Here is a 26,518-nt window from a genome sequence, read left to right as displayed (position 1 = left end):
TTTTTTTTTCATTTGAACAATGGAGATTATAGGTTATGATTATGCAAGTGTTTAAAATTATGAAAGGATGGGACATGGTGGACAGAAATAGACGGTTTTCAGTAGGTGAGGGGTCTAGAATGAGGAGCCATAGATAAAGGAATAAAAGTAAGAGATTTAGAGCAGAAAACAAGAGAAACTCTTTGCACAGAGAGTTGTGAGACTGGAATTCACTTCCAGGGTTAGTGATTGGGGCAGAAACTATGGCAACATTCAAAAATGGATTGGATAGATGAATGAAGGCAAAGGTGATGAAAGGATATGGGAACAGAGTGGGTAAATGTGTGTAATACCCACTGGAAATGTTATGTACGCTAAGTATGGTTATCAATCTTTAACTTAGACACTGTATTATCATTGTTATAAATCCCTGGGTTAAAGTTGCCCATGTGAAGGTACGGCAAGAACTTTTAAGGACACAATGTGACTAAGAGCAGTCTTTCCATAATTCTGCACCAGTATCAACTGTTGCAGACAGTGAGGCTGCGCAGTCTCCAGGCAGAAACCCCAGGAGGAAGGGGTGGAGTCGGGGTTTTCGAGCGGGAAGAAAGAAGCGACTGGAAGAAAAGAGGGGAGGAGCTCTGAAAAGAGGGCTCAGGAGGCAAATGGCTGCCGCATCCCGTCCCGGGCTTCCAAACTCGGCCGCCGCCCTTCATATTAGTAGCTCTGCATCCAGAACTCAAAGTGGGATTCAGTGATCGTGAAGAGAATTCAACGAAGGGGTTCGGAGTCGTAAGTCTTGCAGACATTATACATACCATGAGCTCCAACTTAAGCGCGCCAACGAAAGAGTGCACTCGAATTTGGACACAGGGACAGATTCTCCTTTGAATCCATATAAATGGAGAATGTATGTTTATTATGTCTAGATTCATTCTAATGTATGCAAATGCCTAATTTAGGTCATTGACCCGTAATCTTCTTATACTGTCTGACGTTAAAACTATAAAGTAAGATAATTCGAATTAAGTCATTGTAGTAGTGATCTCCTTACTGGACTATAGAATACTGTCTACAACAGAGACCACATCTCACATATATCTAGAGAACCGTGAAGGGGTTATATGTGTGATTAGGACATTTTGCTCACATGGGCAAATGCTGACACTGGCTGGTTGGGCCGAGTGGCCTATTTCTGTGTTGTAGCTTCTATATATTTCTATGTAACGTGCTAAGGCCTATTATTAATATGTCAGTTACTACCTCAGATTAGCCAAATCAGCACAGACCAAAAATTGAACATGGCACCTTTAAGTGTAGCATATTATTACTCTGGGCAGTGCCTTGATCTGCTAGACTATTGCGAAAGATATATGTCATGTAAAAAAAACACAACTATTATAATTTATTAGGTTGCTAAGTATAAATAAAAATCTGTTCAAATGGATGAATTATTATCCATATCATATTAAACATAATCTCTGCAAAAATAAAATAAGTTTCTTAGCTTTAGCAAGATTAGCAATATATTCACATAGTACTACCAGCTAGATTAGTGTTTCTTTCAATCTCATAAGCAGTCATTCCAATGGATTATTAGTACTTGTTTATGATGATGCAATAATTTAATAAGAAGCAATCACCTTAGATTTAGAAGGGATTATGTCTGAACAACCTCCTTAATTTCTTTAAAGTTGTTAACGGATAAAGTAGATAGTAGCCATTACTTTTTGGGGGATTTTACTCATCTTTCTCATGCGGTGTGCCACAGACCACTCTCTTAAATGAGCCCTCACTCCCTACTGTAATGATCCTGAAGGACGGGACTGTGGGAAGTTGGAATTGTGGCATCACCCACCCCTGGGGAAGAACAAGGAGAAGTTCACTATATAAGGCAAAACCCAAAAGACTGTTTATGTGTGCGTGTGTGCTTGGAAGAAGTTGATGACCCTGTGTTTACATGTTGATGACCCTGTGCTACAAACTGGAGTGTCCATTAAACACCTAATATCTGATCATATGGTGAGCCTAGGAGTCAACAGAAACTCCCGCCACTATATTTAGTTAACTGGATATGTCCTGAGCGCTCTTGTGATATCCTAGCTTTCAGAAAGTTGTAGAACAATCACCTTACCATACCATGGCTTAGGCTATAAACTATGGAACATATTTATTAAAAATAATTGAGAAGTAGTAATACACAATAGTGGATTGTAGTAGCTTACATAATGTAAGCATTTATAACGTGATTCTGTATTAAACATTTTTATAGTGGGGGTGAACTTCAAACATTTTGCAGTCACGGTATATAATGAACCAATTGAATCACTCAGCATGTTTTTGAAAAACATCTTGTTTGCCTTTTCTCAGTAAGTGAAATTTCTAATGTCCAAGTTACATATCTCCCAATAACATGATTCAGTTTATCCACTCAATTATTTTTGTATCTTTATTGCAGTTTTTATTTGAAGGCTTCTGCCTCACCCCAAAGCCTTGGCTTGAATGTGATGATATTTTAACCACTGGTTCCAACAAAGGTATTTGGTTCCAATATCAAAATAGTGGGTATCCAGCAAAAAAGTGAAAGGGATCTCAGGAAATGAGCCCAATTAAACAGCACATGGGCCCTCTTCTGATTGATCTATATCAGTGCTGGAACTTTGTCCAAAAATGGGCAAGAGTACAGTAGACATACCTACATATTTTAACTTGCTCTTTGTGTGGTATAGTAAGTAATGCACATTGTTCATTCCCACTTTCTCTACTACACTTCTATTTTAGAAAATGGGCAGCAGAGCCATTGGCTTCCATCGAAACTGAGTATATAAAGAACCTTCAGCAGCAAGTTTGTCTATTGGAACTAGAAACCAGTTTCCTATATCCTTTAGTATTTGTAGAAAAATATAATAAAGATTAATTATAGTATAGAAAAATTCAGAAGCGTATAGAGTTCATATCTTATGTTTTGTTTTATTACTGGCAACAAATAGCAGTACATATGTATTATTACAATAATACAATTGCAGATAGTAAACTCCTATGTTACATCAAAACTATCTATAAAGCGTACACTCCTTGACTAGAAGTATTAACACGGGAGCAAGCTAAGAAAGCTGCAAGCATTCCACCAAAAATTACATACGAGGCTGAGAAGATGTTGAGAGAAATGAAGGTAGTTATAATTGCACTTATCTCATGACAAATTTTCATTTGAACTATGCACAAAATATGAAAAACATTTTCATGCATTTAGTGCCCTCTTGTGATGTTGGTATTTAATTTTCACATCTGTATTGCTCCTCTAGCATATAAAAGCGTTCTTTTTCTAACTTTCTTACCTTTTTGCCTGAAGATGATGACTTGTTGCAGTGCAGTTCCACAAGTGCCAGCAGCTCTCCAGGATTGTTTGTGTGCATCAGACAGCTGTATGATTAGGGAAGGCATCTCGGCCAAGTCCAATCCTATCATCACTGAATATTAACACACAGGGACTTTTCGGGGGGTCACTGCATAACAATTGGGAGGGAGAACCCAGGTTGATTTCTGCCCCCACCCCCCTCCCTGTCACTGAGTGTTTCCTGCACTTTCTGGCTTTAAAGTACAAGGGCTAGTTCAGTAATGTCAAATTTGTGGCTCTTGGAAGTTTAATGTATGGTCTCAGGCTAGTAATTTGATTCATGTTACACTCTAGCTAGTTTTTGTGCATCATCACTTGCAATTAGTATTTTTAAAAATAGCATGTTTCGCTTAAAAGTAATGAACTATTTTTAACAATCATAAGATACAAATGAGGAGGTCATTTGGCCTTCTGGAAAAAAAGTTTCCCTCCCCCATTACAGAATCCAACTGTTTCTCGAGTGCTTCCAGGGTTTTTGTTTCCATTAGTCTGCTCAGTTCATTCCTGCGTTAATACTTCTTTGTCTGATGAGGAACTTTGTGACATCAGTTGTAAATTTGCCTTCAGCTAGTTTGAATTTGTATCGCTTTGTCCTACTGCCACAGATTAATGTATTCTAGATTTACTGTTTCAATGCTGTTTACTGTCTGATATAGCTCTACATGGCTCGCAGTGACCTCCTTTCAAGGCTGAATAGATCAGCTTTTTCTAGTCTTTTCTCAAATAACCCAATCCTCTAACACCAGGAATCACTCTCATTCCTCTTCTCTGCACTGACTTGAGGGCTGAAATGCATCTGTCTCAGTGACTAGAAATGCATCTGTCTCAGTGACTAGAAATGCATCTGTCTCAGTGACTAGAACTGGACACATACTCAAGGTGTAAACATTGCACCTTTTAAGCATGACTTCTTCTGACTTGCATTGTCCTTTTGGCAATATAGTTTAGCATTCTATTTGCCTTGTTGCTACTCTATGTTGATTGGGCAACACTGAGTATATTAATGCCACTTATCTGTCAACTTTCCCCCTTAGCTATCATGAAACCATTTGCAGAATATGTATGATGCCTATTTTTTTCTTCATTTTGTCATACTTTACACTTGCCTGTATTAAATTCCATCTGCCACTGTCCACCCCCACCATCACCTTCTCAGTGAAAATGACTTCCTACAAATAGCTAATGATAAATGTTAGAAAGAAAGGAGAACTAAGAAAATGAACAGATGAAAAAGCAGTTGCAGTATTCTAAGGATTAACTAAAAAGTGTACACTTGTTAAAATTTAGATTTTTTTTTTTTTTTTTAAATTTGATTCTGAAAATGTACTGGAGTTCTCAGGATCCCTGTGAATTGTGTGACTTTTGTAGGAGCTACAAGCGGAAATTGAATTCATCCAGCTAGAAATTAGAAAGAAAGATGCCCGAATTGCAATGTCGAAGTCGGAGAAGGAAATTTTCTACAGAAATCTTTGTTCGGCACAAGGTAACAACTGGTCAATCACACAGAGTTTCTAAATATTTTAAATACATGGTATAAATAGAATGTATTATACCTGGTGATACAGTATGGTAAATATGATACAAGTAAGGCTAACCAGATCACAATATGAGTACAGATGAGAAACACCATTTGGCCTGTCTTGGTTTCTCCATCTGAAAAGACCCTACACTCGCATCTAATATTTTCTTGAATGATTTCAGGGTTTTCACTTCCTCTACTCTATCCAGAATTTAATTCCATATATTGATCATTTTGTGCAAAGAAGAACTTCCAGACATCATTCATAAATTTGCCTTTAATTAGTTTGAACCTGTGTCACCTTGACCTACTTTTGCAATTTAGTTATTTTATAAATATTCTGGGCTTACATTTTCCATAGAGGGGATAGAATCTCAGACATAGTGTCCTGCAATGCGGCACAGTTGATAGGTGACCTTGAACTGGGGGAGCACCTTCCTGTTTTGGACCACTTCATTAAAAGATTTTAGATATGGGGTTGTAGCAAATACAAAGTATTTTATAGAATTTACAGCACAGAAATAGGCCATTCGCCCAACGGGTCCATGGCAGTGTTTATGCTCCACACGAGTCTTCTCTCACCCTTCCTCATCTAACTCCATCAACATATCCTTCTATTCCTTCTCCCTCATGTGTTTATCTAGCTTCCCCTTAAATGCATCTATTCTGGTGACCTCAACTACTCCTTCTGGTACTGAGCTCAACGTTCTAATCACTCTCTAGATAAAGAAGTTTCTTCTGAATCTCTATTGGATTTATCAATGACTATCTTATATGTATTGCCCCTCGTTCTGGTCTCACCCGCAAGTGGAAACATCTTCTCTACGTCTACCCTGTCAAACCCTTTCATTATCTTAAAGACTTCTATCAGGTCACCCCTCGGTCTTCTTTTCTAGAGAAAAGAGCCCCAGCCTTTTCAATCTTTCCTGATGGTTATAATCTCTCAGTTCTGGTATCATTCTAGTAATTTTATTTGTACCTTCTCTAGTACCTCATTATCCTTTTTTATAATATGGAGACCAGAACTGTTCACAGTACTCAAAGTGTGGTCTAAACAAGTTTAACATAACTTCTCTGCTTTTCAATTCTGTCCCTCTAGAAATGAACCCCTGTGCTTTGTTTGCATTTTTTATGACCATATTAACCTGCATTGCTACTTTTAGTGATTTGTGAATCTGTACCTCCAGATCCCGCTGTTCCTCTAAGCCATTTAAACCTTTATTTTACAAGGAGTGTGGCCTCCTTATTCTTTTTTAGGGATAATGTATGCTGGTGCCTCATAAGAACATAAGAAATAGGAGCAGGAGTAGGCCATTTGGCCCTTAAAGCCTGCTCCGCCATTCAGTAAGATCATGACTGATCTTCTACCTCAGCTCCACCTTCCTGACATTCCCCATATCCCTTGCTTCCCTTAGTATCCAAAAATCCAAAGAATATACAGGTTGGACCCCGGTAATCCGGCACCCTCGGGACCAGGCCGGTGCCGGACCACTGAAAATTCCAAACCACTGAAGGTGTCGAAAGTCACCACAAACACCGCCACCACCTGCTCCTCTTCTTCCTGCTGCTGCCCTCCCTGTGCCGCCGCCGACCCCGCCGCCCACGGGCTGCTCAGGCTCGAGCTCCATCGCTCCACCGAGCCGTCGGTAATGCTGCGCGGTCCAGGCGCTGATCCTGACCCGGCGGCAGTCCCGGGACCCGAGCCGGACCCATTCCAGGGAGGGAATGTGACAGTAGGACCTTCCTCGTGCCAGACCACTGAAGGTGCTGGATTACCGGGGTTCAACCTGTACTCAACGACTGAGCATCCATAGCTCTCTGGGGTAGAGAATTACAAAGATTCACAACCCTTTGAGTGAAGAAATTTCTCCTCATCTCAGTCCTAAATGGCCGACGTCTTATTCTGAGACTGTGACCCCCAGTTTTAGATGCTCCAGCCAGGGGAAACATCCTCCCAGCATCTACCCTGTCAAGCCCCTTAAGAATTTTATATGTTTCAATGTGTTACGTATTGTGTGTTCTCCTCCCACCTGTGGTGGCGCTGTCACAGCAGATAAATGGTTGGGTGTTCTCTTGGTTAAGTTTAGCTCTCTTTGTTCGGAACTCTCCAGAAATTCCCTTTCCCTTTGAATAAAGCACTTCATGTTTGAATCTCTGAGTTCTGAGTTCTAATTGTGTCTAGGTAAAAAGGTACCGACACAACACAATGAGATCACCTCTCATTCTTCTAAACTCTAGGGAATATAGGCCTAGTCTACTCAATCTCTCCTCGTAGGATAACTTCACACTTCTCCACATTATATTCCATCTGCCGTGTTCTTGCCCACTCACTTAACCTGTCTATATCCCTTTGCAGCTTCTTCACATCTTCCTCACAGCTTACTTTTCCACCTAAATTTGTATCGTCAGCAAACTTGAATACATTACACTTGGTCCCCTTATCTAAGTCATTGATATAGATTATAAATAGCTGAGGCCCAAGCACTGATCTTTGCAGTACCGCACTAGTGTCTTCTACCATGAAGACAGATACAAGGGCCCCGATTTTCTGCCAGCCGTCGGGCGGCTTTTCAGGCGGGCGGGGGCCGAAAATCGCCGAAATAGGGGGTCGTGACCACCCCCCCCCCACCACCTGATTCCCCGCCCCGTCCGACTTTCGGACCGCCATTTCTCTGCGAGCCGATTCAGTCCCGCCCGCCGCTGGCGGGACTGGCCGTCGGGACCCTGATCACCAATTATTGGCATGTTTAATGCCATTTTAGGGTGCCCTTGCGATTTTCAGGGGTTCCCCACACTAAACACGCCTGCGGGGAACCCCGCTGATGAAACCTGGCGTGAAGCTTGCCGGCTTGCTTGCTCTCAGCTGCAGGTCATTCGGGAAAGCTGCGATTTAAAGGGACAGCATTTGTAAGTTGAAGGACCTTGTTGCTGCAGGCTTGGGGCTACTTCTTCAAGGCTTAGGCACAGCTGTGGAAGGTTGGAGCCTCACACACTTCTCCAATGTGATCTCCTGGGAAGCCCCTCTCGCCACCCTCACTCGGTGCTTCCTCAGCGGAGGCATCTACGAGAAGCATGGAACGCCTTTTTTTCCTTCCCTTCTTGCCATGAAAGGATCTCCAGCGGCAGAAGCAGAACCAGGAATAGCAGGATGAGCACCAGGCTGCTGCTCACTCACCTGAAGCTGCACAGGCCAGAAGGGGCCAGCGCTTGGAAGTGGCTTGAGAGCACCTTGCTGCGCTTTAGGGGGCCATGGGGACCTGTTTCTGCACTGGCAGTCCTACTCAGAAGGACTTCCATGAAGGTCTGGTTTCTCTGTTCAATAGATGGCCAACGCTGCTCAAGAGATGTCATTCTCTTATGAGCACTCACCATGTTTTCCGTACCCTGACGAGTTATCTCCTCCATGGAGGTTGCCAACCTTTCCATGGTGATGCGTTCATGCGCCAATGCCTCCACAAAGGCTCTGCTCCTGTTCGCGATGGACTCCTCCATTCACTCCACACTCACAGCGACCCTGGAGACAAAACCTGCCAGAGACTCCTGCATCTGTGCATGGAGATCCATCACCTCTTCTCTTGCGGATGGACCCAGAGGCAGAGGGTCGACATGCAGCGCAGCTCAGCTGAGCTGGCAGAGTCCTGTGCCCTCCGACAAGGACTCTCCACTGCTGTCCCTGTCTCCAGAATCTGCTGAGGCTCACTTGTGAGCTGTGAAACACCAGGTGACAACACTACTCTATGTCCCGACGGTCCCCCCGAGGTGTGAGTGTCTGCGCTGGTGCTGGCTGCGCTTACTTCTGCTGACGCTGCGCCCTCAGAGGTTGGAGCTTCCTCTGAGGAGTCTGGCTGCACAGCCTCTTCCTCCTCCACAGTGGGGACGGGGGCTCTGGATGGTCCTGTGGGGGAGTAGAGGAAGGAGTTAGAGATGTGATGCCAAGGTTACATGCACATTCGAGTTGATATCTGCTGACACCTGCATCCATGCAGCCTTGGTCTCAGTGGGAGGCCTCTCCCTGCTTGAGCTAGGGAAGAGGACCTCCCTGTGGGCCCTAACCCCATCCAATAATGCCTGCAGTGAAGCTTCGTCAAATTTGGAGGCAGCTCGGGGTCTGGCACTGGCCACAGCTGCTGCAGGCTCCTCTGCCATCCTGTGTGGTTCGTTTGGAAGCCAACAGAGGAAGCAATGCTTGCTGTGGACCTTGAAAGCACCACGAATGATGACATCATACAGTGGGGCTTCCTGACTGGAAATGGACAATTAGCAAGGCTGCCCACATGCTGGAAATTAATTGGCCACTTGAGGGAAAATTGCGTGCAGCTGGCTGACCCATTTTTTTGTGTGTCAGAACCCCACATTCGGGGGAATCCGACCATTTCCCACACAATCGACAAAATCGGGCCCAAAGTATTTGTTTAATGTCTCTGCCATTTCCTTACTCCCCATTATAATTTCTCCTACCCCTGCCTCTAAGGGACCCATGTTTACTTTCGCTAATCTCTTCCTTTTGACATACCTATAGAATCTTTTACAATCTTGTAGGTCTCTTGTTAGTTTACTCTCATATTCTCTTTTCTCGCTCTTTATCAATTTCTTGGTCATCGTTTGCTGAATTCTCAAATCCTCCCAATCCTCAGTTTACTACTCTTTTTACCACCAACATTTTAAGCATCTTCCTTTAATCTAATACTATCTTTAACTTCTCTTGTTCGCCACTATTGGGCCACTATTCCTGTGGGATTTTTAATTCCTTAGGGGAATGTATATTTGTTGTGAATTGTGAATTAATTCTTTAAATGTTTGCCATTGCTTATCTACTGCCATATCTTTTTTCACCCAGAGGGTGGTTGGAATTCACTGCCTGAAAGGGTGGCAGAGGCAGGAACCCTCAACATTCAAGAAGCATTTAGATGAGCACTTGAAATGCCATAGCACACAAGGCTATGGACTAAGTGCTGGAAAATGGGATTAGAATAGACAGGGCTTGATGGCCGGCGTGGACACGATGGGTCGAAGGGCCTCTTTCTGTGCTGTATAACTCTGACTCTATGGGCTGGAGTTTGTCAATGGGGAGCTTTTGGAGGCGGGACTCCCACTTGTTGGGTTTTGGTGCCGCCTCCATCGACTTGTAGCCAACCCACGCTATTTTCCCTTGATTGACCTTGTTAAGCCCACCCAGCGGGCTTAGCAGGCCAATTAAGGGAAAGCCAGTTACAGGTGAAGTCAGCGAGTGCCGTTTCATCTGTCAAGAGCTTTTGACAGATGAAATGTCATCGTTTGACAGCTCTGTGAAGCTGTCAAACACTGACAATCTGTCTTCTAAGTTGTGTCTTTACTCAAGACTCAATTAGAAAGCCTTCCTGACCAGAAAGCAGAAGGCTGCAGCTTTTGACAGTTCAGCGGCCATTCTGCTTTCTGTGCCAGTGAGCTGAGGGACTCCCGAGACCTGAAGAGAGGAAGGCTGCAGGAAGAAGTAAAGGTAAGCAAAACTTATTAAAACACTTTACACACACCTCACACTTACCTCTGCACACATGCACCCATTACTCACCTGCACACTGGACATCTCGGCCCCTCCGACCCCCGCAGACCAACGGCCCGCCTCGCTGACCTAGGTGAGGTTCGGAGCCATCGGGAAGCCCACACTTCAGGGCTCAAAATAGGGATTAGCCAAAAAACTGCCTGTTAACTACCTGTTAACGGGCAGTTAATTGGCATTAATCCCCTTCCCACCTCGAGGAGACGGGACCCGGCGCGGGTCGGCTACCTGCCACCCGCCCCCAAATTATGCCATTTTCCTGGCAGTCCCGCCCCCAAATTATGCCATTTTCCTGGCAGTCCCGCCCCCAAATTATGCCATTTTCCTGGCAGTCCCACCTCCAAACCCGCCTCCCCAGGGCTGGCAAAATCCAGCCCGATGACTCTAATCTAGTTTTATATCTACCTTAGCCAACTTGTGCCTCATACCTATGTAGTTTGCTTTGTTCAGATTTAAGACCCTAGTTTCAGACTTGACTAAATCACTCTCAAAGTCAATATAAAATTCTATCATATTATAATCACGCTTCCCCAGAGGCTGCTTTATTACAAGGTTATTAATTAACCCTTTCTCGTTGCACAATACTAGATCTAAAATAGCCTGTTCCCTAGTTGGTTCCTTGATGTACTGATCTAGAAAACTATCCTGAATACATTCCATGAACTCGTCCTCCACACTATTGCTGCAAATTTGGTTTGGCCAGTCTATAGGAAGGTTAAAGTCCCATATGATTACTGTATTACCCTTGTTACATGCCCCTTTAATTTCATGATTTATACTCTGCCCAACACTACAACTACTGTTAGGGGGCCTATAAACTACTCACATCAGTGTTTTCTGCCCCTTGTTGTTTCTTAGCTCCACCCAAATAGATTCTACATCTTGACTTTGAGATAAGATCCTTTCTCTCTCTATCTCATCCTTTATCAGGGCTAACCACCACTCCCCCAGCCCCCCCCCCCCCCCCCCACCTTTTCCATTTTGCCTCTATCTCTTCTAAAAGCCATGTATCCTGGAATATTTAATTCCCAACCTTGGTCACTCTGCAGCCACGTCTCCATAATGGCTATTAGATCAACATAGAAACCCATTTATTTCTATCTGTGCTATTAATTCATCTATTTTGTTGCAAATGCTTCACACATTCAGATATAGTGCCTTTAGCTTTCATTTTTTTCCCTGATGTTACCTTAGTCTGTAATGCCCTATTTCCTTTGTTAAGCTCTTTATCCGTTCCTGACCCACTCTGCTTATTTTTACCCAAATCGCTACTCTGCTCTACAGCCTTGACATTTTTCTTGCTGCTTTTGAATTTACCCGATCCTGAATCCTCCCACCACCCCACTTCAGTAGTTTAAAGCCCTATCTACTGCCCTAGATACTCGATTCGTCGGACACTGATCCCAGCCCGGTAGGAGTAGTATATAGGCCCCCTAGCAGTAGCTGTACCGTTGGACAGAATATTGATCAAGAAATAGTAGGAGCTTGCAACAAACGTAATGCAATAATCTTGGGGGACTTTAATCTTCATATAGACTGGACAAATCAAATTGGCAAAGGTAGTCTGGAGGACGAGTTCATGGGATGCATTTGAAAGAGTTTCCTAGAACAATATGTCATGGAACCAACCAGAGAACAGGCTATTTTAGATCTTGTACTGTGTAATGAGACAGGGTTAATTAGCAATCTCATAGTAAAGGATCTTCTGGGGCAGAGTGATCATAATATGATAGAATTTCACGTTAATTTTGAGAGTGACTTGCCTAAGTCCGAAACTAGAGCCTTAAACTTAAATAAAGCCAATTACATAGGTATGAGGGGCGAGTTGGCTAAGGCAGATTGGAAAAGTAGATTGAATGGTATGGCGGTAGATAAGCGGTGGCTTGCATTTAAAGAAATATTTCATAATTCTCAACAAAAATACATCCCATTGAGAAACAAAAACTCCATGGGAAAAGTGATCTAACTGTGGCTAACTAAAGAAGTTAAGGATAGCATTAGATTGAAAGAAGGTTATAATGTTGCAAATAATAATAAGCCCGAGGATTGGGAGAGTTTCATAAACAAGCAAAGGTTGATGAAAAAAATTGATAAAATGGAAAAAATAGAATGAGAGAAAACTAGCAAGAAATGTAAAAGTAGATTGTAAGGGTTTCTACAAGTATGTAAAAAGGAAAAGAGTAGCAAAAGTAAACGTTGGTCCCTTAGAGGCTGAGACAGGAGAAATTATTATGGAGAATAAGGAAATGGCAGAAACGTTAAACAAATATTTTGTATCTGTCTTCACAGTAGAAGACACAAAAAGCATACCAAAAATGGTGGGGAACCAAGGGTCTAATGAGGGTGAGGAACTTAACGTAATTAATATAAGTAGAGAAAAAGTACTAGAGAAACTAAATAGACTAAAAGCCAACAAATCCCCTGGACTTGACGGCCTACATCCTAGGGTTCTAAAAGAGGTGGCTGAAGAGATAGTGGATGCATTGGTTTTGATCTTTCAAAATTCCCTAGATTTTAGAATGGTCCCAGCGGATTGGAAGGTTGCAAATGTAACACCGCTATTCAAGAAAGGAGGGAGAGAGAAAACAGGGAACTACAGGCCAGTTAGCCTGACATCAGTCATTTGGAAAATGCTGGGATCCATTGTTAAGGAAGTGGTACCAGGGCACTTAGAAAATCATAACATGATTAGGCAGAGTCAACATGGTTTTATGAAAGGGAAATCGTGTTTGACAAATTTATTAGAGTTTTTTGAGGATGTAACTAGCAGGGTAGATAAAGGGGAACCAGTGAATGTAGTATATTTGGATTTCCAAAAGGTATTCGATAAGGTGCCACATAAAACATTATTACACAAGATTAGGGCTCATGGGGTTGGGGTAATATAGTAGCATGGATAGAGAATTGGTTAACAGACAGAAAACAGAGAGTAGGGATAAACGGGTCTTTTTCAGGTTGGCAGGCTGTAACTAGTGGGGTGCCGCAAGGATCAGTGTTGGGGTCTCAGTTATTTACAATCTACATTAATGACCTAGATGAAGGGAACGAGTGTAATGTATTTGAGTTTGCAGATTATACAAAGCTAGGTGGGACAGTAAGCTGTGAGGAGAACACAGAGTCTGCAAAGGGATATAGATAGACTAAGTGAGTGGGCAGTAAGGTGGCAGATGGAGTATAATGTAGGGAATTGTGAGGTTATTCACTTTGGTAGGAAGAATAGAAAAACAGAATATTTTTTAAATGGTGAGAAACTTTCAAATGTTGGTGTTGAGAGATATTTGGGTGTCCTCGTGCAAGAAACACAGAAAGCTAGCATGTAGGTACAGCAAGCAATAAGGAAGGCAAATGGCAAGTTGGCCTTTATTGTAAGGGGGTTGGAGTATAAGAGTAAGGAAGTCTTGCTACAATTGTACAGGGCCTTGGTGAGACCACACCTGGAGTACTGTGCAGAGTTTTGGTTTCCTTATCCAAGGAAGGATATACTTGCCTTGGAGGCGGTGCAACGAAGGTTCACTAGATTGATTCCTGGGATGAGAGGGCTGTCCTATGATGAGCGAATGTGTAAATTGGGCCTATACTCTCTGGAGTTTAGAAGAATGAGAGGTGATCTCATTGAAACATACAAGATTCTGAAGGGGATTGACAGGGTAGATGCTGAGAGGTTGTTTCCCCTGGCTGGAGTGTCTAGAGCTAGGGGGCATCGTCTCAGGATAAGGGGTAGGCTATTTAAGACTGAGATGAGGAGGAATTTATTCACTCAGAGGGTTGTGAATCTTTGGAATTTTCTGCACCAGAGGGTTGTGCATGCTGAGTGTTTGAGTATATTCAAGGCTGAGATAGATAGATAGATAGATTTTTGGACTCTAGGGGAATCGAGGGAGATGGAGATCAGGCGGGAAAGCGGAGTTGAGGTCGATGATCAGCCATGATCTTATTGAATGGCGGAGCAGGCTCGAGGGCCCACATGGCCTACTCCTGCTCTTATTTTTTATGTTCTTAAGTGGAGCCCGTCCCAACGGAACAGCTCCCTCTTTCGTGTGCGTGTGTTGGAATCTCTGGACAATCCACTGATGATTTGGCCAACCGTATTATAAAACAGTGCCAATGCCCCATGAAGCGAAACTCCTGCCTCCCAAACCGCAGCCACACATTTACCCTTCTAATCTGTTTGTCCCTATGCCAATTTGCATGTGGCTCAGGTAACAATCCAGAAATTATTACCTTGGAGGTTCTGTGTTTTAATTTCGACCATAGCTCCTCAAACTCTCCCAGCAGAACCTCATTCCTAGTTCTACCTATGTCGTTGGTTTCTATGTGGACCACAACAATTGGATCCTCCCCCTCCCAGTTATTCTCCAGCCGTGAGGAGATGTCCTTAACCCAGGCACCGGGCAGGCAACACAACCTTCGGAACTCCCAGTCGCTGCTGCAGAGAACAGTATCTATCCCCTTGACTATACTGTTCCCTACCACTACCACAATCCTTTTCACTCCTCCCACTTGAATGGCCTCCTGTACCATGGTGCTGTGGTCAGTTTGCTCATCCACTCCGCAGGCTTTGCCCTCATCCACAACGGCAGCAAGAATCTCGTACCTGTTGGATAAGGGCAAAGGCCGAAGCTCCTCCAGCACTACACCTGGGGTCACCTTACCTGTCTGCCTCAAAAGCTTCAGGGGGTTATTCCTCCCAGGTGTGCATGCAGGCATAAGGGGTGTTATTTTGGTGAAAACAGGCACTAAGTGGGTGCTGTGCTAATAAGACACACCTGTTTGAAAGTCTGGTTTTAACCTGCAATTTTAGGGCTAATTGATAACTATGACATAAACGTGCCTGCAGGTGCTAAAATAGACACCTGCAGGTTTAGCACTCAAGCGCTGATTAGAAGCAATTTTTGTGGAGTGGTATGTGTAGCCTCCACGCACCCACTGCCACTGAAGGTGTGGAGTGCATGGCTGACACACAATGGAATGTTTTAGGGTGGCTCAGGGACTGAGGGAGAGGGCGCACAGGTTCTCAGACACGGCCCTGGAGGAGGAGGTCTAGATGAGGAGAAATGTCCTGTATCGGCAGGGGCGGGGAAGGGGCCCACCTCGCCCTCTCTCCTGCAGCAGCTGGTCTTGCTCTGCCTGGCCTCGCGTCCTCCTCCCATTCCTCCTCCAGACCAATGGGGACCCCTAGCAAGATACCCATGACCAAGCACTCCCTTTCTCCTGGTGACTCCTATAAGGTAGAGTAGCACAGCACTCGCTCTCTTTTTTTAGGTGACGTTCTCAGAGAATTTCCACTCAAAATACTCAGCAAGGACTTGTTTACTCCTGTTTAGCCGGTCACTATTAGGGGAGGTTGTTAATTGAAGCGTTACCCACCAAAATGTTATGCAGCCTGTTTAAATGAGCAGGCAATTTAGTTGTCAATCAGTGCCTGAACAATTTTCCGAGCAGCCGTTCCTAGCGCGCACTTAAACTCCTTTACCAAAATGGTGTGTTGTCCTAAAGGCGGGCTAAACCGGCATTGTAGCTCACAACCCCATCTTGGCCAACTCGGAGGCTTTTTAGCGCATAAAGTATCCGGGAGAATCACCCCCCTCAGTTTACAGAATTGGACAGATACCTAGCTGTACATAAATGAGAGACAGAATTGCAACACACCAAGGAAATGGAACACTTTTAAAAAAAATAAAGATCTTGAAAGCTGGTAAAGCCTCACATCCCTATGAGAGCAGAGGTGTGTACAATGCATGAAAGCCACAGTGGGTTTCATGGGTCATGTTTTGGGATTTTGGAGCTTTTTTCCTCCTTTACAGAGGATTTGGGGCTGAGTTATGTTTAAGTGCTGTGCTTTTAAAAAAAGAAAATAGTGAATTTGCATAGGTTTAGAAATCCATCGGGCATAGCACTGAGATGAAGGGAAGTTTGAGGCATCAATGATTCTGGTATTGGAGGGTCTCCATAGTGAACACTGAGGTTACGTAATTCATTATTTTGTCTCAGATGGCCAATAAATATTCATACCCATTGTGGTGAGGGCGATTGGGTACATTTCAGTACAACATGAGGTATCTGCTGAGAGAAACATTTGAGATAGGGGGTAGTTAGTTTGGTTGATAGGCCTACACAGGGATGGTGTTGTGCGATAGGAATTTATAAAAAGGGACGCAGGCAGTCAGGTTCTTAAACAAGAAACTGGGGGGTGAGGGGCAAGGGTCCCCAAAAGATAAGTTTTAAATTATTTTTGTGGGGCCAACAGGAGCAGGACTGCTTCTCTGGGGCCCACAAAAATAATCTGGATTGCTGTTGTTCAGTCAGATAATGTCATCTACATGAGTACAGGTGGCATAGCCGGCAGGAATGTTCAGAGCGGTCTGACACCCCCTAAATCGCTATGATTTTTAAAAATCAGACCACTGCTTCTTTCAAAAGAATGTGCTTAGATCACTCAATGGAACACAAGCAACGATGTTCTTCCAGAGCTAGTCAATTTTGCAATTTGACCATTCAAAAGCAATAAATTGGGCTTGCGCATCTACATGTTTACCAGGATATTGCAATGAATAGTAGCAAAGTTATTGCTGGACTAGCGACAAATAACCAGTGTTTGGACATGGTGCTTCAAAGTTTTTGTCTGTTAACACTATATTGTCTTTTAATTGGCTTCATTTGAATTGTTAGATTAATAGTAGTAATACTTCTGTTTGAACCTTATTTTAAATTCCCATTTGAAAAGTAGACTGTTTTGAAGTAGTTTTTGTTTGGTCTGGCCAGCTCATATCCAAACCCTAATACAAAAACAAAATACTGCGGATGCTGGAAATCTGAAATAAAAACAAAGTGCTGGAAATACTCAGCAGGTCAGGCAGTATCTGTGGAGAGGGAAACCGATTTAACATTTCAGATCAATGACATTTCGTCAGACCTGGAAAAGGTTAAAGATGTAACCGGTTTCAAGCAAGTACAGAGGCAGGGGTAGGGAGGAAAGAACAAAAGGGGAGATCTGTGATAGGCTGGAAGGAAGGAAAGATTAAATAGCAGAATAGATGATGGTGCAAAAGGGATTTTGGTTGTGGGTTCTAGGCTGACACGCCAGTGCAGTACTGAGGGAGGTGCCATCTTTCAGATGAGGTGTTAAGCCGAAGCCCCGTCTGCCATCTCATGTGGACGGAAAAGATCCCTTGGCACTATTTTGAAGAGGAGCAACGGAGTTATCCCCATGTCCTGGCCAATATTTATCCCTCAATCAACATTACTAAAATAAGAATATCTGGACATTATCACATTGCTGTTTGTGGGAGCTTCCTGTGCACAAATTGGATGCCATGTTTCCCACATTACTCAGTGACTACACTTCCAAAAAAAAGTAGTTGGCTGTAAAGCACTTTGGCACGTCCGGTGGTCATGAAAGGTGCTATATAAATTCAAGTTTTGCTTTCTTTTCAAGGCAAAAGGAGATGGTAGTGGGACAAGTAAAGAAATAAAAGATGGGTCTAGAGGAGGTGTAAATGGGAATAGCAGAATCATCAACAGCTGCTGTCTAAAAAAATAAGGGCAGAATTATGATCTGAAATTGTTGAACTTAATGTTGAGTCCAGAAGGCTGTAAAGTGCCTAATTGAAAGATGAGGGGCTGTTCCTCGAGCTTACGTTGAGCTTCATTGGAACAGTGTAGGAGGCCGAGGACTGATCCATCAGAGTGGGAGTGGGGCCGCGAATTAAAATGAAAAGCAACCAGAAGCTCAGGGTCACGCTTGCGGTCTGAATGGAGGTGTTCCACAATGCGGTCATCCATCTGTGTTTGGTCTCCCCAATGTAGAGGAGACCGCATCTTGAGCAGCAAATACAGTATGCTAAATTGCAAGAAATACAAGTAAATTGTTGTTTCACCTGGAAGGAGTGTTTGAGGCCCTGGATGGTGGGAAGGGAGGAGGTAAAAGGGCAGGTATTGCATCTCCTGGGGCTTTCATATCCAAACCCTTTCTGAAAAAAATCCTGCTTACACCACTGACTAGTATAAGGCAATTCCCATCTATATTAAAGCACTTAATGATTTATGTATTTTTCATAAAGCTCTTTTGTGGTAATGAAGAGTAAATAATGTAAACTTTATGGACAACGGGCAGGTGCACCTTAGCTTAATATTTCAAATGTACAAACATTTTTTTCCCCAAAAATACTACTCTTCCTTATCAACTATTTTCATTACCTCTCAACCCATAAATTTTCTAATTTTCACTTGGCCTTTCAATTGTGGAAAAGAGACTCAATAGGCTGTCTCTTTCTAAAATACGTGTTTACATTATTGTGTTTTGAATCTAAATATGAAACTCAATAAAACGTAGTTTAATTATTTCTAAGCAAAGGTGGGGTTGCGGGGAGGGGGGGGGGGGTGGTGTGACAAACATTTTTTCACTTCCAATACCTCCTACCTCCCATTCCAAGAAAAGCTTTATTAATCTATGTTAGTTGGCATTGAAGTGCTTAAAGACGAAAAATATAATTGTGACAGATGCTAGTTCCAGTGAGAAGAGATTGCTGATCGAGGAAATGGTTCAAATGAAGAAACTACAGGAAATTGCCAACCAGAATATGGCTTACAAGGACTCTGAACTAGTGAAGATCAAACAGGAACTGGAAAGGACTACTGCTGCAGTAAAAGATGGAGGGCGTCGAGTCTGGTTGCTAGAAAGACAGGCATGTTTGACTGGAATTATGGTATTTTTCTTTCGGTTAAGATTTTACGGTTTTTTAAATGCATTATATGTTGAAGATATCCCAAAGTCCCATGCGTGTAATTATTTATTGCAATTTTTCAAAAAAGGATGGTGTTACTATAAGACCAAAAACATTGGAACAGAGTAAATTGTGTAACATAACATTGTCAACACCAGAAACCACGCACAATAAATATATGAATAAAATCTATAAATCAGAACTTAAACTGTTAGAGACAAAACAGCTATAATTGGTAGACTATCCTTTATCCGAAAGCCTCGGGACCAGCCGTGTTTCGGTTTTCGGAGAATTTCGGATTTCGGAAGGTGGGTCGGCAGGGGTCCGCGGGGGGTCGTGCGCACGACTTATGGTCGGGGTCGGGGCTGGCGGGGGGTCGTGCGCACGACTTACGCTGACGCTCAGCGTAAGTCGGCGGGGGTCGGGGTTGGCACCGGCGGGGGTCCGCGGGGGGTCGTGCGCACGACTTACGCTGGACTTACGCTGACCGAAAAAACCTTCGGTTTTTAGAGGGTTTCGGTTTTCGGAAGTCCGGATAAAGGGTAGTCTACCCTGTATATGTAATCTTCAAAGTGTTTGAAGTTCAGACTGACTTAAATGTCACCCTTGGCAAGAATATTGCATGTGAGGTCTAAAAATACAATAAACGTTTAGTGCTGAGATGAGCTTTATGGATAGTTAATTATTCTAGTCTGTTGCAATCCTTTCAATATACACAAGAAAACCTACATTAGCATCTTATTTCAGATCATTAGCCATTATAGTGTCTTATAGTTGTGTAGCACAAATCATTTTAACTCTGCACATTTACCTAATGTGACAATTCCAGACACTTACTCTTTGTAAAAAAAACCAAAGATATTTAATTTGTTTTTGTGGGAATTATGGCAAAACCACTGGCTTCTGACCATACAGGATGGTCTGTGGTATGCAGAAGAAGGGAATGAGAAACAACATGCCTCAATTTCTACACAAGAATGTCAAACTTAGAAACACCTTTTGGAAAATGTATTGTTTGGTAACAATGGCCAGGATTTTGCTCACCTCAGCGGGTCCAGGGCGGGCGACATCGGTGACAGCTCGTGGACCCGCTACTGGCTCCATCCCGCTATCTAAAATGAATTTACGTTGATCGGTCTTGTTAAGCCAGCCCAGCGTGTTACCCGGCCCAATTAGAGGAAGCGGGTCTGGTGACGTCATTCATGACACATCATCAGCCACTTTCCTTAAAGGGACCATGGCCAACTTTCTATTGACAGTTGTGCTGTCAGTGTTCTCCAGCATTGAGGTGCTGCAAACACTGACAATGACTGCACAGAGGCAGAGGGCTGCAAACACTGACAATGACTGCACAGAGGCAGAGGGCTGCAAACACTGACAATGACTGCACAGAGGCAGAGGGCTGCAAATACTGACAATGACTGCACAGAGGCAGAGAGCTGCAAACACTGACAATAACTGCACAGAGGCAGAGGGCTGCACCCAGGCTCTCCCATGATTCCCTCCATATGCTTATGGAGGGAGTCAGAGCACGCAGGGAGATTCTCTTCCCTTCCGATGGGCGGAAGACACCTCCCCAGGAGACCAAAACAGCCTGGTTGCACACTGCTCAGGAGGGCACAAGCAGGGATGTGGTCAGGAGGACCAGGCTGCAGTGGCACAAACGTTTCAATGATCTCATTAGATCACAAAACGTTAGTACAAAGCCACACTCAACCTCATCCTGCTTTGCCTCTCATCACATCCCCATCACTCTGCCTTCCCTACCCTACTCCTGCACATCCTTGCTCACACCAACTTACCTTGCACCTCCACCCATCCCTCTCTATCTACATTATCACTTCCCCATCTCACAAGCCACCCCTCACACTCACCCTTATCCTAGTGCAATCATACCAACTAACAACACACAAGGGTAGCCACTTGGGTGTTTTATCCAATGTTTATGTAAAGTTTCTATTAATGTGCTGTCAAATATTGAAATCTTTATTTTCAACACTTTCCGGTGTTGGACAGATTTGTGTGCACCTTTGGAAGTGGCTTCGTGAGTTGCAGTGAATGGTGAGACATAACGGTACCCCACCCCCCAATGGTGATGTGGGAGAAATGAATGGTTTAGACATTGTAGGGTTGCTTTATGGTGTTGTTGTGGGGTGGTGCCAACCTGGCGCATCATGTTGCAGCCAGGATGTGCAGCGTCAAGTGAAGTAAATCTGGCCACGGTGAGGCCATCCCTGGCCACCTGGGCAGCAATGTGGTCAGGTGCTGATGCCCTCTATACTGTGCAGCATCAGGTGATTGCGGAGAAGGTTGGTGTTGTTGTTGTTGGTGCTGCTGGTGTTGGGGCTCATCGTGGTCCAATTCTAAGGACCAAGGTGAGACAGTATAAACGGCACCCATGCTGATGGAATAGATGGCAGGTGAAGTACAGATGACAGAAGCGTTCTGTCATTGGTGAGAGAGTTAATGAGGGGAGACTGGATGGAGACTTGTGGAAAGACTTGCAGCATGGTGAATCTGTTGTGGAAGTGCAGTGAGGAACGACTTGTGGCTGAGAAAAGTGTGTCAGGTGGGAGCTTTTACTGTACATTTGAAGCTGTCAAGTAATCAGCTGGAGCAATGGCCACTGAACCTCCCACCTCAGGTTGACAGATGTGGTCACCGAACAGCGTGGTTCCCATGGCCATGAAGTTAAAGTTAAAAAGGTAAAAAAAAGCCTGTTAAGGACTGCTAAGAACATTATAATTAGTTTAATTGGGTCGCCCGCTGCTGCCTGTCGGGTCTGCTCAGCGCTGACAGACCTGACATTGTGAAAGGTACGTTGCGGCGGGTTCCTGACCTGGTGTCAAAACAAAAAACTCTCCCACCTGACCCGCCACTGATCCCGCCTGCTGACACCTTGGAAAATTCCGGCCAGTGTCATAGTTGGTGAGAATAGAAAGGATGGGACACAACCCCACGCTTATCCATTCCACAAATGAGCCAGGAGCATGTCCCTTAAGGGGAAGCCCATGTACAGGTGCTAGTCAAATGTGAGATTCATCGCTGGTCTCAGTTTGGAGTCTAGGGGCTAGAAATTTGCCTCCGGGGGGGCGATAACGGGGCGCTACCGGCTTTGCGACGGGTGTACCGGCGCCCGCGAAATTCCCGTCGAGGTTTGCGGCGGCGGTAACCCCTAGCGCCGTGCTCTCCTGCGCCCAGAGATTATGACGTCATTGTGCTGCGCATCACCCCAGTAGTGTCACGGACCCGAAATTCGGTTCTGCCCCCTGCAGCATCGCTGGGCGACGGCACCAACAGCTGCAGGAGGCGTGGTCAGGGAGGCTGGCCGCTTGGGGAGTGGTATTTAAAGGTGATGATGGTTGCGTGGAAAAAAAAAAAAAAATCTTTGTAATGCCTTACGTCCATTTTGCAGCATTTTCTTCGGCCGCGATCGAAATGCCCTGGAGTGCTTGGAGCTGATCGTATTGGATTGTGGCTGCCGTCGGCGACGAGGGACCTCGTTTCACTGCAGAGCCTGCAGCGATGGCTGTTCCCTTTAAGTGAGGGAAGGAGCCTCCGTTCTCGGCAGTGCTGCCTTAGACATTGGGCAGCGCTGCACCGCTACCGCCCCTCTTGCTGGCTTTAGCGTTCCACGGGAAGTGGTAGCGCTTGATTTAGCTCCACTTCCCTCTTGGAGCACTACAACTGAATTTCGCGGGAGCCTATCATCATTAGCATCTACCGCTAATTTTTCAGCTTTCGAATTTTTAGCACCCCAAACGGGGCTATAATGAATTTCTCCCCCTAGGGCTCTAGTTTTGAAGTTGTTCAAGTAATAGTTTTAAAAGTCGACGAATTTTTCTGCTAAAACCTAAGCTAAAGAATTTGTTTCTAAGACTGGGTGTATTCCAGACAGACAACATGGCCTAGAAATTCAGTTGGGCGCGCCAGCCGTTAGCGCCTTAGGAGAAGATCTCGAGCGCTAGGCGCTTAGCGCCCGGGCGCAGCGCAATCTGCGCCTCGCCCCAACTTCAGTACACATTTAGCGCCGGCGCAAAGTCTTAGCGCGCGCCCTGCTGCGCGCGCAGATCATGACGTCATTTCGTCGTGCAACGCCCTTTGTGCACCCCGAACCGGAACTTCACTCGCGCCGGCCCATTGTGCGCCGGGCGGCCCTAACGACTGTGAAGTGGAACGGTACACAGCCGATGCGGGCCGCGGGGAGCGCAAATTAAAGGGCCCTCCTGTACTGGGGGGGGGGGGGGGGGGGGACGACGACAACTGGTGTGCCGGGAACACATAAACTGATGGAGAGAAACCCTCCCCAAAACCACAAATACACCAGTGTCAGCCTTTCAAAAAAACAAATCCACCCTCCCCCTTTGAGCTCACCGGAGCCAGAGTGTCTGCCGTCAATCAGCAGCTCGCCACACCTGCCCTGCGCCCAACTTCCGGTTTAGCGCCCCGGCCCGCCGGCTTAGCGCCTAAAGAGAGGCGTGCAGCGCCAGTTTTAGCGCTCGAGCAAACTCTTAGGGCGAAGCTAATGAATATCGGAGAAGTGGCCTCGATTTGGCGGCGGGCGCAAACTTTAGCGGCCGCCCGACTTTACCGCCCCAAAAGTGGCTACAATGAATTTCTAGGCCCATATCTCCATCAGTAACTCACATTGAAGCAAAATCAGATACATCTGTAAATAGAAATAGTTAAAAGGGAGGAGAAGTTTTAAACTTTTCACGGGTCAGTTCTGATCATGCAAACACCCTTGGGATAACACAGATGTCTGGTTATTGTGAAGCTATTTTGTAATATTGCCTCAGTCTCTTAATGACTTTTTAGTTTTGCTAACATGTTGAAATGCTTCAATTCCAAAAGTAATTTAGATAACATGTTTAGAGTGCAGTTTCTTTAACCCCAAGTGTAGCTTTACGCCAGTAAAAGCATTAACGACAGAATAATGACTACAGCTCCCCATCATTCCTATGAAGTATCTCAAGTATTTTCATCTAAAGTAAATGTAACCATTTATTATCTTCTGGTGCTTGTACATGTGCATAGCGCATGCACAAAGAGAGAATAGCGTTCAAAAGAAGGGGAATTTAAATATGTGTGAATGATATATTGCTAATCTTCAGTCAGAAGCATAAAATTGTGAAGACTTACTCTTTGGGTGTCAAACATCAGTTACTGTTCTATAAGAATAGATCATTGGGGAGGGAATATATTTTGGGATGAAATGCAAGCCAGTAGTTACAGTAATAGATTAATAAAGGAATGTGGAGGAATCCGATAAAATGCATTTTCTAAAGTGCTGGAAATGCAGAGAAGTTCTGAGTTTTGATGATTAATACATCATCATTCTCATTCAGATGCTGCTTGATGATCTGTGCACTTAATTATTTTCAGTGTTTATTTCTGATTTTGTTTTCTTTTTACCTCAGCTCTTTCATAGTTTAAAAAAAATCCGATTTGCTCCTTTAGATGATAAGTTTACATTTTTTTAAATGTATATTTATTTCAGTGGGTGAAATTTAGTATTATAAATTAGGACTATAGTCCTATTTAATTATTTGCAATGATTAATTATTTACACAATTTAAAAAAAAAAAAACAAATGAAGCTCTCACTTCAGAAAGATTGTGAAAATTGTCTCGTGCAATTGGTGGTTGGGATTGACTGAGGCCTGGGAGCAGCTGTCGGCCTCTGGTGGTAGATGACCACAGTAACTTGGAAAAGAATGGAGATTTGATACTTTGCCTCAAAAAGTGGTTTTGATGCTTTATCAGTTACATTTATTTTTTATTTTTTTTGTTTTAAGCTTAATCAGCATGTTGAAAAGCACCAGGCTGCAGAGGCCCAGCTTGGAGAAAAGAAGTTGGAGTTATTGAAGACCCAGGTTGCCCTTCATCAGCTTGAGGAGAAGTACTACACCAGTACTGCATCCATGCAAGACCACATAGCTAGTGAACTGCGGTGAGGAGATTATGGATTGTACTGTGTTTTCTTTATAGTGTGAAGGGCTTTTAAATTGAACCCAAACTACTTCTTTAAACATTTACTGTAAAGCAGAAATGTTCTTGATGATAATGAAGGGATTTAATATCTTGACATTTCCACTGATTATGTTTCATCCAGTAACCATACATGGAAATAGCATATACAGTATTTGAATTCCTGTCTTTGTAGCTTCACTGGGATGAGAGGCTGTTTCCAGTGTGAACATGGAATGTTTTGTTGCTTATAGCATCCTATACCTTGTTCATGCAAGAATTTTCTATACTAAGCAAATATTTCTTCAGTAGACTGTATGTATAGTCCTGATGATTGAGTTTTTTTGGTCTAAAAATTGAATTATCCAATAATCAATGTTCTGTCTTCATCCTTAGACTCCTAATTAACCCAAGGAAATTCCTCTTTCCCCGGGATTATGTTTGTCAGTTTACAACTCCCATGTTATGGCAGTGAAAGAAAACCAGTTACAGTACTGTAATAAAGCGATTCCCATGTCGGGAATAGCTTTATTGGGCCAGTATTTGTTGGAGCAGGGCATCTTGCAGCATGCCCCATCAGTTGGATGTTTTTCCTTGTCCATCAGCTCGAAGACATTTTGCACCGTAAATTACTGGATAGGGAGTGAGGCTAATTGCACATCTGGGACCAATAGTCTATCTCCTTAACCAATGAGATTTAAGGAGAGAGAAAGAAACAGGAATGATAGAGAAGGAAATAGGGTGAATTAGAGTCAAATTAAATACAGAAAGAGAGGGAACAGATTGGATTAAAAGATGGAAGAAGAAAAAGAAAAAACATTAAATTAAATTTTTTTAAAACAAGAACAATTTACTACCTGCAGGAGTGAGACTTCACAGTTTCAATTGTTCCCTTCCCTTTCTGGGTCTCTGATGTTGAGTGACTTTGCAGGAACATAAATCTCATCATTAAAAGGGGTCTTACATCATTAATACCAGCCCTAACATTCTGCAGCAAAGTTCATTTGTTTTAATCGTGCAAATGCAGCAATTTCTTGAAACTCGTGAGGAGGTTGACGGTGAGCTCTGGATTTTGCGAGGCTACCAGCAGAGCGGTGCAAATTGTCCAGCAATTTGCTGTTTTTTTTAAAAAACACATTAGTAACAGCGTGCGCATTTAACTTGCCATTATTTACCCAGCAAATTCTGGGCCAATATTGTAATAACATGAACATATAAAAATCAATTTTAATGAAAATTCATTTTAAACCCAATTCTGTTCAGCTTGAGATTTTTTTTGTGTTTGATATTTATAGTAAACTTACAAATGTGTATATAAAGAAGTGTAAACATTTTCTATAAATAACAAACACAAGGAATCTGGATCCCACTTCTCTTATCCACATTGATTCGCCA

At 43.6% G+C, this 26,518-nt stretch overlaps 1 protein-coding gene across 4 annotated transcripts in view; it reads left to right on the top strand.

Annotated features, from left to right (window-relative positions):
• Nucleotides 1-26,518, top strand: part of LOC147115018 (uncharacterized) — a 78,210-nt gene that overhangs the window by 12,337 nt on the left and 39,355 nt on the right. The window contains exons 1-4 of one of the 4 annotated variants that reach the window (XM_085993233.1): nucleotides 2,945-3,151; nucleotides 4,745-4,859; nucleotides 18,931-19,136; nucleotides 24,952-25,106. In XM_085993233.1, the coding sequence (XP_085849359.1) occupies nucleotides 3,134-3,151; nucleotides 4,745-4,859; nucleotides 18,931-19,136; nucleotides 24,952-25,106 (494 nt within the window). In that variant the 5' untranslated portion in view covers nucleotides 2,945-3,133. Of the gene's footprint in view, nucleotides 1-2,944; nucleotides 3,152-4,744; nucleotides 4,860-18,930; nucleotides 19,137-24,951; nucleotides 25,107-26,518 lie in introns of those variants that run through there. The other 3 variants (XM_085993230.1, XM_085993231.1, XM_085993232.1) reach the window with 3 other exon arrangements.

The sequence above is a fragment of the Somniosus microcephalus genome, chromosome 7 (genome assembly GCF_052327205.1).
Source record: "Somniosus microcephalus isolate GS21.2 chromosome 7, FLI_Smic_1.0, whole genome shotgun sequence".
Taxonomy (NCBI): Eukaryota; Metazoa; Chordata; class Chondrichthyes; order Squaliformes; family Somniosidae; genus Somniosus; species Somniosus microcephalus.
The sequence above is the reverse complement of the archived record's forward strand: the minus strand, read 5'-3'. Positions and strand labels throughout refer to the sequence as shown.